At 42.2% G+C, this 16,772-nt stretch overlaps 1 protein-coding gene across 5 annotated transcripts in view; it reads right to left on the reverse strand.

Annotated features, from left to right (window-relative positions):
- NIN (ninein) overlaps positions 1–16,772 on the reverse strand; it is a 112,082-nt gene that overhangs the window by 63,279 nt on the left and 32,031 nt on the right. For all 5 annotated transcript variants that reach the window (XM_072116074.1, XM_072116073.1, XM_072116078.1 and 2 more), the window contains exons 2-3: positions 14,612–14,805; positions 9,324–9,405 (exon numbers count right to left, since the gene is read on the reverse strand). In XM_072116074.1, coding sequence (XP_071972175.1) covers positions 9,324–9,405; positions 14,612–14,785 — 256 coding nt within the window. In that variant the 5' untranslated portion in view covers positions 14,786–14,805. The remainder of the gene's footprint in view (positions 1–9,323; positions 9,406–14,611; positions 14,806–16,772) is intronic.

The raw sequence follows: 16,772 nt of genomic DNA on the forward strand, positions 1-16,772 counted from the left end.
CTATTTATTTGACACACAAAGGAGTGCATCTTCTGTAGGCCAATAAAAGTGGAAGCTCATGACTGGTTACACCTGATTTTCGCACATGGATAGGGACAGCTCCACAAGCCAAGGGTTTAAGGGAAAATATATCTAGCTGCTTAGATCATAAACAATCAAAATCACAAGTCACCATGAGCACAAGTAACCTGGAAGTAGGTTTTACTTTTACTTAAATTTTTGTCTCTGCCTTCATATGGAAAAAAGAAAAAAGTTTGCCTTGATCACAAGCTGCATCAACCTAAATCTGCGATGGCCAGCAGAACTTACAATTGCCATCAGTAAATCTTCAGAATGACATGGGGTTGCAACCCAACGTAGATCAGAAATTTGAAGAACTTTTTATGAAGCTCAATTTTATCCTTTAATAAGTGGATACATTTCATTACTCTCAACTCCTTGTCCACAAGACTTCCATGTTGTCCATCTTTGCATTCAATTTCCCTCCCTTACAAGACTAATTATAAATGTGAGGTATTCTCCAACATACAGTCATTTTGAGGCCTTAACTGTGCCTTTAGTGACAAAATCTTTAAACCCTTGTGACGGGTCCGCTTTCATCCTTCCTTCTTATTCTGAGCTTTTTAAGATGTAATATTGGCTTCTTTGAGAAAGAACCTTAAAATTTTCAATTATACATTTTGAACAGTGGCAAACATAAAAGACTATAGAAAGGCCATTTTTAACACAGCCAAGAATACCAATATAGGTCAAATTAGGAAGGGTGAGAGGTCGCAGTTTCATCTGGATCAACATAAACCGTGAATATTTGCCTTGATTTACTGAAATACTCTTTGTGAAAAGTTTTTAGTACTACTTTTCTCGAAGCCTCAAAGACAAGCAATTGCATAGACATAACCAAAAAAAATACCCTTACCCTATCACGTGTCTGTTTTGCATGTGGTGAATAGCCTCCATTATTTGTAAATGGCAGGCTGATGAAACAGAGCCACAAAGGGAATCATACCACAATATAAACCTTGGTGGTCAGGGGCCCCTGACGGTTATTTACTATTTCATTAGATTTGGTTCTATTAATTTCTGTACCATTATGTGGTTCAAGGATAAAAGAAGTGTCTGGGTGACATGAAATTAATAAGATCTTGGATAAAAAGACTGGGTACAGAGGGTAGAAGTTGAAAAGTGTTGATTCTACATGCAAAGAAAAAAAAAAAAAAACACACCATCACAAAAACAGCTTTAGCCGTCGATGGGAAGAGGTCTTTGAGCTGAACACTTCAAAACAGCTGATGAGATGGCTTCGTGTAGATGTATTCCTTTAATGGTAGAGGTGAGCGTAAAGTGTTTTATCTGGGGACTCTCCACATACATTATTTAGTATCCAGCCCTGAGAACCATTTTATTTGGCTGTAATAACCGGCTGGTCCTGTAAATCCAGCAGCAGCAACAGGGGGCGCGCCTGATCTCTGTGTGAGATGCTAGTGTAATCCATAATGGTTGTACATCATAGATACACAAAGCTTCTGTCAGCAAATCGCTATCTAATACTCCACTTTCCTCACTATTTACTTGTCTGAATGGGAAAAGGGAAACGCAAAAGAAAAAAAAAAGAATTTTGCAATATTTTAAGTCTTTGCAAAAGCTTTTAGTTACAGCAACTGATGGGTTGATGTAATCCAGCAATAGTTTAGATTGCTCAGTAAAGGTCACACTTGCCATTGAAAACAAAATTTAAGTTAAAGCTGCGCCAACATCCATTTTTTAATTCTAGGCCACACACAATAAATTAGATCTTACTCATTTTCTAACTCCCCCCTCCTCCTCTTTCTAACTCAATCTTGTATTCTGCAAGCTACTACGGGGTCAGACACCGCAACCTGCGGCCAGCAGTCTTAAATTAATCTCCTTCATTTATTAGCAAGGAACAAATTTAATCATGGTTACCTATCCTGGCGTGAGCAGATGCGGATAAAGATCTAGCTAGGATGCACGTGTACACTACTACATGGAACAGCTTAAAAAGGACACAGTCACCAGATTTTATACCCTCAGGCAGGGAATTATCCTTTCTAGAATTCACTCTTGTTCGCTTACCTTAAAAAAAAAAAATATTCTAAAAGTCATATGCAGATGAGCAGAGAAGAGTCATATTCTGCATGAGGTAACTCAAATTTTTTTTCAAAAGTATATAAACAAGATTTGGGTCATAAATATTTGATACACATCCATAATATAACAGCAATTAATTTTAGAAAAGAAAGCAGATGTCCAAAAGAGATAAGATAAACACAATCGCTTTATTAATTCATCAAGTAAGAAGATAAAAACATTTAAAAAGCACATAGGGGTGCTATACACATCCTAGTGTCCCCAGTACACCAGTATAAATTTACAATCATGGTAGGGCAGGCTATATATGTATAAGGAATAAATACAGTACTTCAATAGTAACATACACAAGTGTGGTACTAAAATACATAATTAGAAATAAGATATAATAATAGCCATGTGTTACCTAGGTGGGCACTGGTCAATGCTGGGCACAAGGGACAAACTCAAAATTTTTTGGGACATTTATCAGAAATGTCTGAGTTAAAACTGTTCTAGTTACTCATGGAAACCAATCAGATCAGCTTTTATTTTGTAAAGGGCTGTGTGAAAGTGAAAGCGGAGCTCAGATTGATTGCTATGGGCAACTAGAACAGATCTGCTCTCAGATACTTCTGATAAATTTCCCAGACTGAAGGGGAAGCATCACTTCAGAAGCCCCTTTCTGCATTTCTCTATTACATGCATATGGGGTCATGAAGGATAGGAATCTCATCTTTCTGAACTAGAGATACAGACAGAGTATCTGTCACTACATTCCACCCCATTAAACTCAGGTACGGCAGGTATGAAATGTCCTTCTCTCATATTTAGTGTGCCCATGTCTGGGTACTATAGAGCCAAACATGCCTTTGGTCCAATATTAAAAGAGAAAAATCTAATCCTTTCAGATTACATCAGGGTTGTGGTTCTCTGGGCTGCAAGAAAAAAGGCAGGAATTGGATTTTTATCTGCAGCTCACATTTCCAGCTATGTCTATAGCTGCCTGTATCTTTGTTCTGAAAGATGAAATGTATGTCATCTTTAACATGACACCTATAAAATCAGACATAGGGGTGTATGAAGTGACCATCCCCAAGAAAGAATTCCATAAAGAACATTTCATACCTGTTTTGGGGTGTTGGAGTAAAATCTTCCCTTTTAAAGGGGTTATCCGGGTTTAAAATTTTTTTTATGGCCGGGCTGGGGAGGACTAGTTAAACATAATAAACATGGACTTGCCTCCTCCGGCGCCGCCGATGTCCCGCGCCGCGGTCCCTTCGATCCGTGCCCCTGTTTGTTTACAGGGGCACGGAAGCCGCGCACAGGGAGCTTCCGGTCCGCGATGTGGACGGCTCCTCCCATCCGTCCTTATCTCTCAGCGTTGTAAGCGCTGGGAGATGGTGCGCATGGGAGCTTCCAGCCGTCCAGAAGCTCCCTGTGCTTGTACTGAAACCGGCGCACAGAGAAGACCGGCCGCGGCACGGGACATCGGCAGCACCAGAGGAGGCAAGTACATGTTTATTGTGTTTAAATAGCCCTCCCCAGCCCGGCCATAAGAAATTTTTTAAACCCGGATAACCCCTTTAAAGACATAGTTGGGAGCTGCAGATCCTGCCCATTTCTCTTTTTTTTCCATTCTGTGTTTATTGATTTTTCTGAAGAAAAGAGAACCTAACGTAGGGCCTACCACATACATACACAATAGGTTGAAGACCTAAAAGGAGGGGGGGGGGGCTGGATCATTCACCAGAGTCTGCAAGTCTCAACTCGTCAACAACAATTTGATAAAGACTTCGTTCTCCATCCAGCAGTCAGAGCTAGCGGGGAGTTAGCCAAGTAAGCAGTTCTGTATCCTGATGTGGCATCCTGCCCCAGTTCCGATGGAAAGGGAGGGGTGGGGGGGGGGGGGGACACACATAATACAATCATTGCAATACAAAAACAGAAGGGGGGGGGGGGGGGGGGGAGTTCAAGCCTCCCCACCTCGACCCAAGCATGGTGTATCATAACACTACTACGATCAAGTGCTGTGCAGTGCATACTCTCGTCTGACGAGGTTCAGTAAAGTTCTATAGGGGGATCTCCTACAAGCTGCCGCTCCTTTCCTCATCTTTGGTGACAATACGGTAATAAAACTTTGCCCAAGTACTAAATAAAAAAGATTGTACCCGCTTCTCCCTACTCAGAGAGGCCCCTATCCAAAAAATGTTTAAATGGTAGCTGTGTGGGGCCAAGCCAGGTTTGGAGGATGCTTTTGCAACCTGCTACTGCCATCTCCGACGACAATCGCAGACAGCCTCTGGTGGTACGCTGAGTTTCTGTGTCTACAAAACCCGAAGATTGCTCACAAAAGGGTCTCTAGGTACACAATTTGTGAGATTCTTGGTAGTAAAGGCCATAATTAGATGCCAGAAGGTTTGGATGACTGGACATTCCCACATGCAGTGATACAAGACGGAATCCTCGGGTGAGGTCTCCCCAAATGAACTTTCAGTACAGATAGTTAACCAGAGCTATGGGTAGGGATTGCATGAGATATAGCATCTTAGGGAATTCCACCATTTTAAGTAGGTTGGCCCTACCTATAAAAGAATGGGAACAGTGTTGCCATTTGGAGAGAGTCTGCTCTAAGTTCTATATATCCTCGGTCAGTGACATTAATCTCTACCTTAAATTGAACCTCTCATGCACGTCTCCAGGACTTCTCTGAGTTTCTCCAATTCTCTGGAATGCCCATCCCCAGACTCTCAGACTAATACCCACCCTCCAAAGCTTCAAACATGCTCTTAAAACCCATCTCATTAGGCAAGCCTATCACACTCGCTAACTGCATGAAACGTCAACTCTCCCTTTACTAATCCATCCTGTGTCCTCCTCCCGCTCCCCTGAATCTGCAGTCTTTTTCACCTTGGACCCTGTAAATTACATGGCGGCTGAATTTTTAAACATATTTTATATTGTTCCCTTATAAAAAAAAATTGGCTGGACCATTATACAACCTCTTGTGTCAACACCCTCACCTCATAGACTGTAAGCTCTTGTGAGCAGGGCCCTCACTCCTATTGTTCCATATGACTGTTTGTTTTGTGTAATGTAATATTATATTTGTACATTTCCCCTTTGATTTGTAAAGCACTACGGAATTTGATGGCGCTATATAAAGATTATTATTATTATTATTATTATGGGTTATATTCACACTATACAACTTGGCAGGTTGTATGGAGATCTGTACTCCCAGGTATGTAAAGGATTCCGTTTCCTCTAGATTTAAGGAATACATAGGCGGTCAGCCCTACCACTGCTATGTCCTCTAATAGGGGTTGCAAGCATGTTTTGGGATCAGAGACCACAAGCCATAGGTCATCCGCAAAAGTCGAAACCCGAATTTCCTGCCCATCTCTCTGGTTTTGTATATCACATAATTACAAGCCATATGTGATCTAAAAGATGAGATTCTCATCTTTAATATGACAAACACATGTTCCTTGTACATGATGGTGGGAAAAAAAAATTACAAAATGTAAAAGAACAAATTAAAATTTTCTACCATCTCATTCAAAGAAGCTCATTTAGCAAAATTGTGTCTTAAATGTTCAGTACAAGCGAGAATGATGAAAGTGGAGCTGTCACAAGGGTTTTAAAAATTCTGTCACTTATAGCGTAGCCGAGGTTTCAAAAGACTAATTGCCAAAAAAAGGAGATATTATCCGACAAAGTCATTAGGGGGAATAAAAATCACACATAAAGCTGGAGGACTGAGGTTTTAATGCTTCCGCAAAACATCAGAGTTCATCATTTCAATGGACACAGAATATAGATTCATGAAATAGTAAACTAAAGCTATATGAAAAGCTCTGCAACTTTTTAATATACATTTACAGAGTGCGGAGGAAAAGCCATCATTATTTCACCTGGTGGAGAGCACGCAGCTGCCTTCATACACTGCACAAATGACTGGTGAGAACTGGATCTGGGCCATTGTACAAAGCTCTGTAGCAGCCGGCGAGCGGTGAAGGAGTCATTCGTAGGATTTAATTGGGACCCTATGATTAGTCTTAGCCTTGTAAGAACCCCAAGAGTCTTGTATTAATGGGACAGCCTATTGTGCAGAATACCAGGGCTCCTGTAAGCTCAATAGTTCCTTTGAATCCGTCTATTTCCTTCTTGTACTCTTGTGTCTAAATGACCTCCGCACTTCACTAGTAGGACTAATATAGGAAGCATGAAGAGGACGGAGGAGGATGGGGGAGGAGGGATGAAGCAGATCATCCATCACAATACCTATTCCAATTAGGAAATATAGATGGGAATACAATATAGTTTTTCTATGACACTAAGCATTTCAGAGATCAGAAAGTAGAGACCATCCGGTGACCCCCAAAAATGTCAGAAAGGTGCAGTTGAAGTAGCACGTTTTAAACTTTTATTTTGTGCATGTACCAGCAATCCCAAAGAGAACCAGTCACCAGATTTTATCCTATAAAAACTACTAGCCTCCCTCAGGTAGGATATGAAATGTCTGAGATTTACATAAGAGAAAAATTCTAGACACATTCACCTATAAATCTCCTCCAAAGTCATTTGAAAATGATCAGGGAAAAGTAAAGTTTAGAACCATAATTTTTGGCGTCAAATTAAAAAGGAAAGAATCTCATTGTTCAGATCACTTGAGGCTTGTGGTTCTGCGATATACAGAACCAGAAAAACAAGCAGTTAGAGAAAAGTTGGGAACTGCAGATCACATTTCCAGCTAGGTCTGTAACTGCCTGTATCTCACAGAACCCCAATCCTGATGTGATCTAAACAATGAGATTCTTATCTTTAATAAGATCCCTTCTTTCTAGGTTCTATAGAAGGGAAGATGGGGGTATCTAAAGTGACTAACTGCGGCCACGAAACTTTACTCATCTGAAGCAAAATATGGCTCTCCTATGCTCATTTTCACAAGAGGGAATTCTGGAAAGAACTTTCCATACCCTAGCGACCTACAGACGGACCTCTCTGAATGCCATTATTTACTGTACAGACTGCAATGATCGATGTCACTGTGCGATGTGTCTCACGTAGTCACACCCCTCAGTGACATTGTACCAGGCCCCACAATTCCAAATATAAGCTACACCTCCTCAGTCACTCCCGTTGTTCTGGATGGGAGAACGTCAGTCTTCCAGACGCCTGGTACAGCATTAGATTTAATGTTGTCCCGCGACAGTGCCATGGCGCTATTTGGTACAACATATATATAACACATATAAATTTTTGTTCCAGCACCTGCATATCTCCTGTTTTGACTTGCCCGAGTCTTCTTCTCAGGTAAATTAGTAAAAACAAGGCCTCTGAGAAGAAATATTAAATCTTTATGGCCAATAGCATTGCAGTATTCCATCTTCTCTTCACGCCCCTTTGATGATGATGTTCTGTTTAATATATGCAACTGGGCACTAAAAAACATTCTACATTCACTAAGAGACTGTTGTGTCTTTGGTTTTGCGCTCTCGTCCCGGTACCGGGCATCCATGACAGAGTTGAGTTGTAAAGGTGACTTTCAAATTAAGTAAGAACTGTTTTGAGTCCTAGATAAAAATCTCTTATCACTTCCCCATGGCCCGCTATCGCATGCCTTATTAGAGGAATAATGTTCCCCCAGCCTAAAATTGAATTTTTTTTTTTTCAGTTTTGACTGAGCTGGAGAACAGAGTTTCATGCAAAACAGTGACGTTTGTCTCCTATAGAAACCTTTTCCTTTCATCACTGTCCTAATGATTAATCCAGGGCAAAAAGAAAAATATTGACTTCAGTGACAGTCACAATGCTGACACCTGATCCTTCCTCATACCTCCCCTAACACATCCCACAGCTCAGAGATCAAATCCATGCAATTAATTTCCGAGAACAAAACACTGTGATAGTCAGAGCTACGCGACAGCTGAGGAGTCACCGTCACCAAGCAACAAGCATGCGCCACGCCGGCTCAGGTACTACACAGCGGAGCAGAGCAAACATCTCACGTCTAACTGGTAAAGTCAATAATTATCCAACAAACAGCGGACGCTGATGAACCGTATAACAAGACATCAGCCACTTGTAGCCAGGGACACAGCAACAGACAATTGAAACATCTTGCGAGTGGGGTGGGGCAGAATTTTATATAAGAGCTAAAAGCATAACAGTGATAAGTCACCCTGCTAACACAGGTACGGGAAAATAGATAGCATACAGATATTAGTTGTTCTTTTACTCCTCCTTTCAAGCAACAATGGGGAATAATACATGAAAGCAGCAACAGATGTTGTTTGTAGTCTGTTACTATGGAGAAGATTAGGGATATATATGAAATGTAGACATTGAACAATAGGGGGTTGTCATCAAGGTTTTGATGGTCTACCTACTGGATAAGTGGTGGGCCAATACCCAGCCTAGCCACAGGATTGGGAAACCATTAGACATTGAGTCCTAGGCATTGAGTATATTCATTTCATTTGCAAAGTGTCTCCACTTTTATTTTAGATGCACTACAAATACAAAACGTTTTAAAAATACACACACCCTTTCATGGGGTTGCACAAAGATTAAAGGGGTATTCCCATTTCAGCAAATTAATGTTATTGTTTGGATAAAGAAAAGTTATAAAAATTTTTCCAATATACTTTCTGTATGAATTATTTGTGGTTTCCTAGATCTTTGCTTGCTGTCATTCTATAGAAATCTGACCAAGGTCACACAGGTGCACTCCTCGTTATTGTCATACGGAGTAACCAGAGCTGTGTGATATAACAAGCCGTGCACCTGTGTGACCATTGTCAGATTTCGGTCCACTGGAAGTAAACTTAGAAGCTTTATATAGACGGACAGAAAGAAGAGATCTAGAAAACAGTGAGGAATTGATACATAAGGTATTTAGGAAAAATTGTATAACTTTTCATTATACAAACAATAACATTTATTTGCCAAAACGGGAATACCCCTTTATATATTATTCCCTATGGAAGGATAAAGGATAACAATCTGGTTTGGGTCCTTCTACCTGGAGCTCCCCTGATGAAGAGCACAGACCCTCCACCTATCATGTGTTCTCAAAAGAATTCAGCTGCAGGAAGATGCGTCCCTCTTTTCCAAACATTGCAGTGCAAACTTTACCCATCTCTTTATTCAATTTGTGAACTTAGTACCTTTTTTTGTCATCTGTGGGGGTCCCACTGCAACCATTTGATACATGAGCAGAAACGTACCTGGTTCAGGGCAGTTCTCCTTATTGGACAGTGTGCTGGATAAGGCATCAATAAGGGCTTCTTTGAACTGGTCAAAATGAATCTATAGAAAGAATGACAAGATGATATTTTGTGTCAAATTCCCACTGGAGAACAACTGGTTGAAGAATCTCACCCTGGAAATACCCCAGATCTCTAGAGTTCTTACTGTGAAACAAAGTAGCAACTGTAGCCAAGAGAGAACATAAAAACTTACACCCAAGAGGCTGCATGATAGGAAAGTAACACAATGACATCATTCATTCTATCCATGTATCAAATACAGAGACATTACTGTGTGCCTCATGCCTCACTCATACCATCCTTACCTGAACCAGGCCTACACCTGCAGGAAAGTAAATGCAAATCTCTCTTTCAAATTTGAAAGCATTAGGTAGGATCAAAGATTGATACAAGAAAATGTATCTTAAGGGTTATAATCAGGAAAGATGTAAGTGGCCAGATAAATGGTAGCGGCACTACTTTAGTCCCTTAAAAGTTCTGCTCAGGTAACTATGCCTTCAAAGACAGTGGAAAGTACAGTGGAACTCCTAATAGCCACAGCGCAATAATTCAACAAATAAATGTTATTGTGTGTATAATGAAAAGTTACGGTATATAATTTTCCAATGTCCTTTCTGTATGGCTTTCAAGATCTCTGCTTGCTGTCATTCTATAAGAAGCTTCATTGTTAACTTCCAGGGATACAATCCGTCCCTGGTCATGTGATGTCACACAGGTGCATGGCTTGTAATATCACATCTCGGACTACTCTCTATCATACGAATGAGCCATGCACTTGTGTGACATCACATGGCCAGTGCCAGATTGCATCAATAGGAAGTAAACAATAAAGCTTCTTATAGAAAGACAGCAAGCAGAGATCTTGAAATCAGTCCCATGGACTCCTACAGAGTGGACATTGGAAAAAAACTTTCCATTTTTACCAGCCATCGATTTATTTGTGGACAACCCCTGGTACCCCATGCACCACTAAAGTATCACCTTTAAAAGTTGTATATATCTGTGTAAACAAAATAATTGCCAGTTCTCCAATCTAAAAGGCAACCATGCTCCAAAACAGCATGGATCTCCAACGGGTCACCTCTGGTGCCAGGAGCAGTTGCTAGGCAGCAATCATATAGGAACAGAACAGCAACAGACAGAATGCCTAATTACAGCAGGATTTTAAAATAATTACATGTTAATATGCATATGAAATTATGTGAACTTGCACTTTTATGAAATGTAGCCAATAAAATCCAGAGTAAGGAAGACATGAGAATTTAGGAAAAGGTGATGTTCAGAATAGTAATGGCGGTGGAGATGCAGGAATGTCTGGCCATTGTTCAGTCACACAGCTGCACAGTAAGACAGATGGCTCCAGCTCCTGAGTCCTGAAGCAATTTCACCGTGACCAGATCAGATACAACCCAAAGGGATTATACTACATGGCAAGAGCCTGATAAAAGTGGTGGCGGCCATAAATTAGCCTGGCAATCTAATCACTGCAATTCAAGATGCAATAGCGTGTGTCACAACAGAATCTTAATAAGAAATTACAGCAAATTAGCGGAACTCGACATTTGTTTCTGTTTGTTCTTATTAACTCCCCCCCCCCCCAATTAATATTTTCTGTTAAAGGTAACTAGGGGAGAAAGCGTAAAAAAAAAAATATATACATAAATTCCAGAACAGAAAACTGGTGTGCTAATATTAGGTCTAGGGCAGAACATGATGTCGCCACAGAAACATTTATGGGGAACATTGATGGTGTTGAAGGGAACAATATTTTACCCCAATAAACCAATAGCCCCTTCGGGTAGGATATGACATAGGTTTTCTAAATTCCCACTTATGTGAAATCTCACCAGTTTAATCGATGAAAAATCGCCCCCAAAGTCAGGGAAATATGACTCTTCTAATCCCATTTTCACATGAGATAAGTTTCGTGGTTGCAGGGCTAGTGCCTCTTCAGAAGGCCCCATCTTCTGTTCTATAGTGCCTAGAAACATACTGTGTGTCGAATTAGAGAGAACAATCTCACCTTTAAGATCCAATCTTACGGTTCTGTGAGCTACAGAACTAGACAGGCAGTTTAGAAATTATGCTGGAACCGGACCTTTATCTGCAGCCTGCATTTGCAGCCATTTATTTAGCCGCCTGTATTTCTGGTTATGAAGCTCACAAAATCAGAACACTGTTGTGTTCTGAAAAAAAAAAAAAAAGAGATTCTCATCTTTAATATGACACAAAAAGAATGTTTCTAGGTACTACAGAACCAAAGATAGCGAAGCGAAATTACTATTGCGACCAGTAAACTTGACTCGCTTCATGAAAATGAAGGGAATCATTTTTTTTATTGATAAATGGGTGAGATTTCACATAAAAGAGGGAATTCTAGAAAGGATGTTTAATCCCTGGGGGGGGGGGGGGGGGGGTTGACCTGGTGACAAGTTCTCTTTGTATTATTTCACACATGATCGGTCTTAACCACAAAGTCTTCACAGAAATCCTAAAGTCTGCAAGTGAACTGCAACTAGAAAAATAGCTTTTTCAGCAAGAAATATATATCACTCAAAAAGTTCTATGAGGGGATGTAAAAATCTAAAAAAAAAATCCTTATAGATTCATCCATTACATCTTTTCTTTGCCCAATGAGCAACTATCGGGGCAAGTATGTGGCACATACATGCAGGTCTGCCCGAAGCCATCATTGCTCTATTGCAGTCAGGTCAACAAGCCTCTTTTGTAGTATTCTCCTGGGCTTCCACAGTTTTAATCCATTCAGCCTAGGCTACTATATTTTTAGACTTTAATGCCAGGTTAGCGCCTAGAACTCCGGCAGTAGCCGGCATAAGCAATCATGTCATTGTGCTAGAGGACGGATCCTTGTGGTGTCCACTGCTAATCCATCTGTCTACAGGCCAAGACATCTTATCACACCGCTTTCTCAGTTTAAAAATAATTTCTTTGGTCTTCTGAGCTTCTTAATGGTTATTTAACCCCAAGCAGTCCAGGCTATTTCCAGACCTATCCCTATGAGCCAGGACAACCTCAGACATCCTTCCAGCCTGCTGTCTGTAGATATATCCAGCCCTTGAGCCGTTACATTACACATAAACCTTGACCCTACAATGCTTGTGCTGGGGCTGCCTACAGACATAAGGGCGCAGAACATAACATTTGCTTTTTTTTTTTTTTTTTTTATAAAACACACAAATTAAAGATTACTAAATCAAAAAATATTTTGTTCGTTTTTTTTTTCTTGCAGATTTAAAGAGACACTAGCACCCAAAATTACCAGATTGATTTTTGATGTTTTGCTGCTTGTAACCAAATTACCAGATAGACAAAAGCAAATAAAACACTCAGCCCATCTAGCAATTGAGTCTGCAATTTCATGTCTTTGTTGCCAGACATGTCACCCCTCCAGGAAAGAGACCACAAGCATTTGTCATGACATCTCATGAATATGCAATATGACTGAAGACAACACAATGAGGACACCGAGAAGAGGGGGAGGCTGAGGAGCAATGTCTATTCACAGGCATTTTAGACACCCAGACCGCTCTCACCCAGCGCCTAAATCACAATCCGCACTTATCTCCAGTGTGATGCTTGTCATTGCCTTCCCCATTATCCTTATGAAATATGAAAGCGGCTTTATCCCTGTAGGGCCACACAAGGATTTAAAGTAGTGAACCCCTAAACCAAATTCTTACCAGAAGCCTAGATTTGCAGTCAGTCACTTGCACAGGACCACTATATTAGTATTATTTCATGCCACAATTCCCCCTACCCCCACAAAAGACACAAAATAACCAAAACCAGTGTCCCATAATCTGATTTCATATTCTCAAACTGACCACTCAGGGTCCGGATTTTTTCATTCGAGAGCTTGAATAAGTCATAAGTGAACATAATCATAGTTCTCACAGCAAAGCCACCTGTCGTAGCGAAAAGCCAGGAAAAACTTGTACAATGTTGTGCACACAAAGAAGCACTAGTTGGATTCAGTTTTTTTTTTGCATTTTTCCACTTATAGGGAACCAATCACCACATCTTTCCACAAATACAGCTAGTGGCAGGTTACCATAGAGCCCTATGTATTAAATGACACCCTTTTAGCCAAAAATTGTTTCCACATCCCCATAAAATAAACTTGGTAATCTTGCCATCCATACAGGCAGTTGTAGTGCAAGTTGAGGGGGGCATGGCCTCCTCAGCGGAATCCAGAAAAACTTCCCCATGCCATCTCAGCATCAGCAAATGCAATGTGACCAGAGTGACATCATCTAAGGTCTTTTTTGCATCCTAAAATTGTACTTCATGAATGTATCTGCTCACTTGAAATCACAGCATGCCTCCATGGATGCATGTGGAGGAGTAGAAGTCCATGGAGGAATTATGTGAGTTCAAGTGAACAAATACATACATGGGGTACAGTTTGCAAATGTTAGGAGGAAGAAAGACCTTAGATGATCTCACTCTGGTCACATAACATTAATTGCTGACCAGATGCGGATGTTGCGAAGGCATGGGGTAGAGCCGTTGGATTCAGCCCAAGGAGATGACACCCTCCTTCACTCGCACAAGATCCGACTGTATGGAAGGCAAGGTTATAAAGTTCATTTATGAGGATGTAAAAGGAAACAAATAACTAAAAGAAGGTTGTCAGTTAATAAATAGGGCTCTGTGTGAACATTAGCTGAAATTTTTATCATGACTTTTTTGCATTAATTAAGACAATCCTATTTTTTACTATACTTTTTTTTGGTAACAAGCTTCTATCTTGTGTTTTTAGTCTGCCATTAGCTGTATTTGTGAAAAATGTGGCGACAGGTTCCCTTTAAGTCAAGCACTAGACTTATTAGTATTTGCAGAAGTGTTCCTTTACCATCACTGTCCCCGTCAGTAAACACTAACCAACACTGTACGCTCATCCCCAAGACTGGAACTAACATTTTAAAAATGACCAATTAAATTTTTCCCCTTGATAACATGCCACTTCCCAGTTTGGGATGGAGAGTGCGATGCGTCCCTGCTATGCTATGAGAGCCTCCTATTTCAGTGTAAGCCTGACAGATTACAGACATAGTTGGCACACGTCATGGCCAGACTGCACATTACAAGATACACAGCCAGACATCACCAGATAACATTCCCTGTAATTTATTCTTGGTATGTCGGCTGCTCAGTATTTTACAGTCCCCCCCCCCCCCCATTTATGTTGTTGCCCATTATTATCAAATTGTGTGATTCCTTACCCGGCCAAGGGGGTTGTCCTGAAGAAGAACTTGCTGTAATGAGGGGGCCACCTCCTCCAGCTGCAGCATATGACAGAGGTCTGTCAGCTCCTCCTGTCCCAAAGACCCTGTGCCCGTGGTGTCAAAACTATCAAACAGCTCCTTAAGACGAGCTTCATACTGATCCTGCTCCATCCCATAGCCGACACTGTGTCCTGTAACATACAATAGAGGTGCATTCGTTATATATTCAGTATAGTTCAAGTGCAATACAAAAAATGGGGACACCACAAATCGGGTTAACAGTTGTCCAAGGACTAGACAAGGACTAAAGAAGATCAGGGACAACGTCTGAGTACCACAATGGTCAAGCAGTGAAGGTCTATGCAGATAATAAACTATCAATACTTAATCCAAGTCCACCCCTTTAATGTAAATCACATGTGTGGCACCTGTATACATGTAACCAGAGGTCGCATTAACGCCTCACCACGCGTCATAGACGCGTGATGAGGCGCCATTACCCCCCAAAATAATTGCCATGCGTAAAGTTACGCTTGGCAATTATTCCCTGTAGCGCGCAGGCTGAGCGGTTCAGCGCGCGCTGCAAATGAGGTAAATGTCAGTATCGCGATCACAGCGCGCGCTGGACCGCTCAGCGGGACACGTGACTAGGGGCGTGCCGGAGTGAGAGCACCTGCCCCAGGGGAGACATATGGGCAGTGGCGTACCGTTCGCGGTCGCCATTGAGACCGGGCCCATCAGAAGGGGGGGCGGGGCTGTCACTAATGCTGCTCTTTCCCCAGCTCTCCGCTCTCCCCCCCTCGTCCGCTGCTCGGCTCCTCCGCGCTCCCCTCGACTCCTCTGCTTCCCGGCTCCTCGGCTCTCCGGTTCCTCTACTCCTGTAAGTCCCTCTGTGCATGTGCTGTGGTGTGTGCGAGTATGGGCCGTTTGTGTATGAATATGCTGTGTGTGCGCACTGCGAGTGTATGAATATGCTGTGTGTGCGCACTGCGAGTGTATGAATATGCTGTGTGTGCGCACTGCGAGTGTATGAATATGCTGTGTGTGCGCACTGCGAGTGTATGAATATGCTGTGTGTGCGCACTGCGAGTGTATGAATATGCTGTGTGAGAGTGCTGTTTGTGTATGGTGTGTGCGGTTGCGCTGTGAGTGTATGAATATGCTGTGTGTGCGCACTGCGAGTGTATGAATATGCTGTGTGAGTGAGTGCTGTTTGTGTGTGGTGTGTGCGGTTGCGCTGTGAGTATGAATATGCTGTGTGTGCGCACTGTGAGTGTATGAATATGCTGTGTGTGAGTGCTGTTTGTGTGTGGTGTGTGCGGTTGCGCTGTGAGTGTATGAATATGCTGTGTGTGTTTATGCTGTACGTATGCGTATTTGTTTTGTGTATGCAGTGTGTCTGTATATACTGTATGTGTGTACATGCTGTATGTATGAGGGAGTAAGCAGCGCTCACCCTCTCCTCCTGTCCCGTGCGCCGACGTGTGCCCGCCGTGCACACGTCGCCATAAGGGGGGCCCCATGCATAAGTTTGTCATGGGGCCCAGCCTCTTCTAGTTACGCCACTGCATGTGGGCCACGAAGCTGCTGCTCCCCGTCCTGCTCCATCTCTACCTGCCTGCGTTTGTGATCGACGGGACCTAAGAGCAGTGCCGGGTGAGTGTGTAGTGTGTGCGGTGTTGTGTAGTGTGTGCGGTGTTGTGTAGTGTGTGCGGTGTTGTGTAGTGTGTGCGGTGTTGTGTAGTGTGTGCGGTGTTGTGTAGTGTGTGCGGTGCGGTGAGTGTGGTGTGTGCGGTGTTGTGAGTGTGGTGTGTGCGGTGAGTGCAGTGTGTGCGGTGTGTGCGGTGTGTGCGGTGAGTGCGGTGAGTGCGGTGAGTGCGGTGAGTGCGGTGTGTGCGGTGTGTGCGGTGTGTGCGGTGTGTGCGGTGAGTGTGGTGTGTGCGGTGAGTGTGTGCTATGTGTATTACCGAAATTTTCATACTCCTCCTCGGTTAAAAATACTCCTCAAAAATGGTGAGAGGAGTATTTTTACCCTTCTGGAAAAATGTTAGTGCGACCTCTGCATGTAACCCATATAATCTCTAACCTCCACTTTGTCAATAGGGAAAAGCCAACACAAAAGCCCCAGGTAGGTTGCACCTCCTTTCAGCTGGACAGT

The sequence above is a fragment of the Engystomops pustulosus genome, chromosome 7, assembly GCF_040894005.1.
Source record: "Engystomops pustulosus chromosome 7, aEngPut4.maternal, whole genome shotgun sequence".
In the NCBI taxonomy this organism is placed as follows: Eukaryota; Metazoa; Chordata; class Amphibia; order Anura; family Leptodactylidae; genus Engystomops; species Engystomops pustulosus.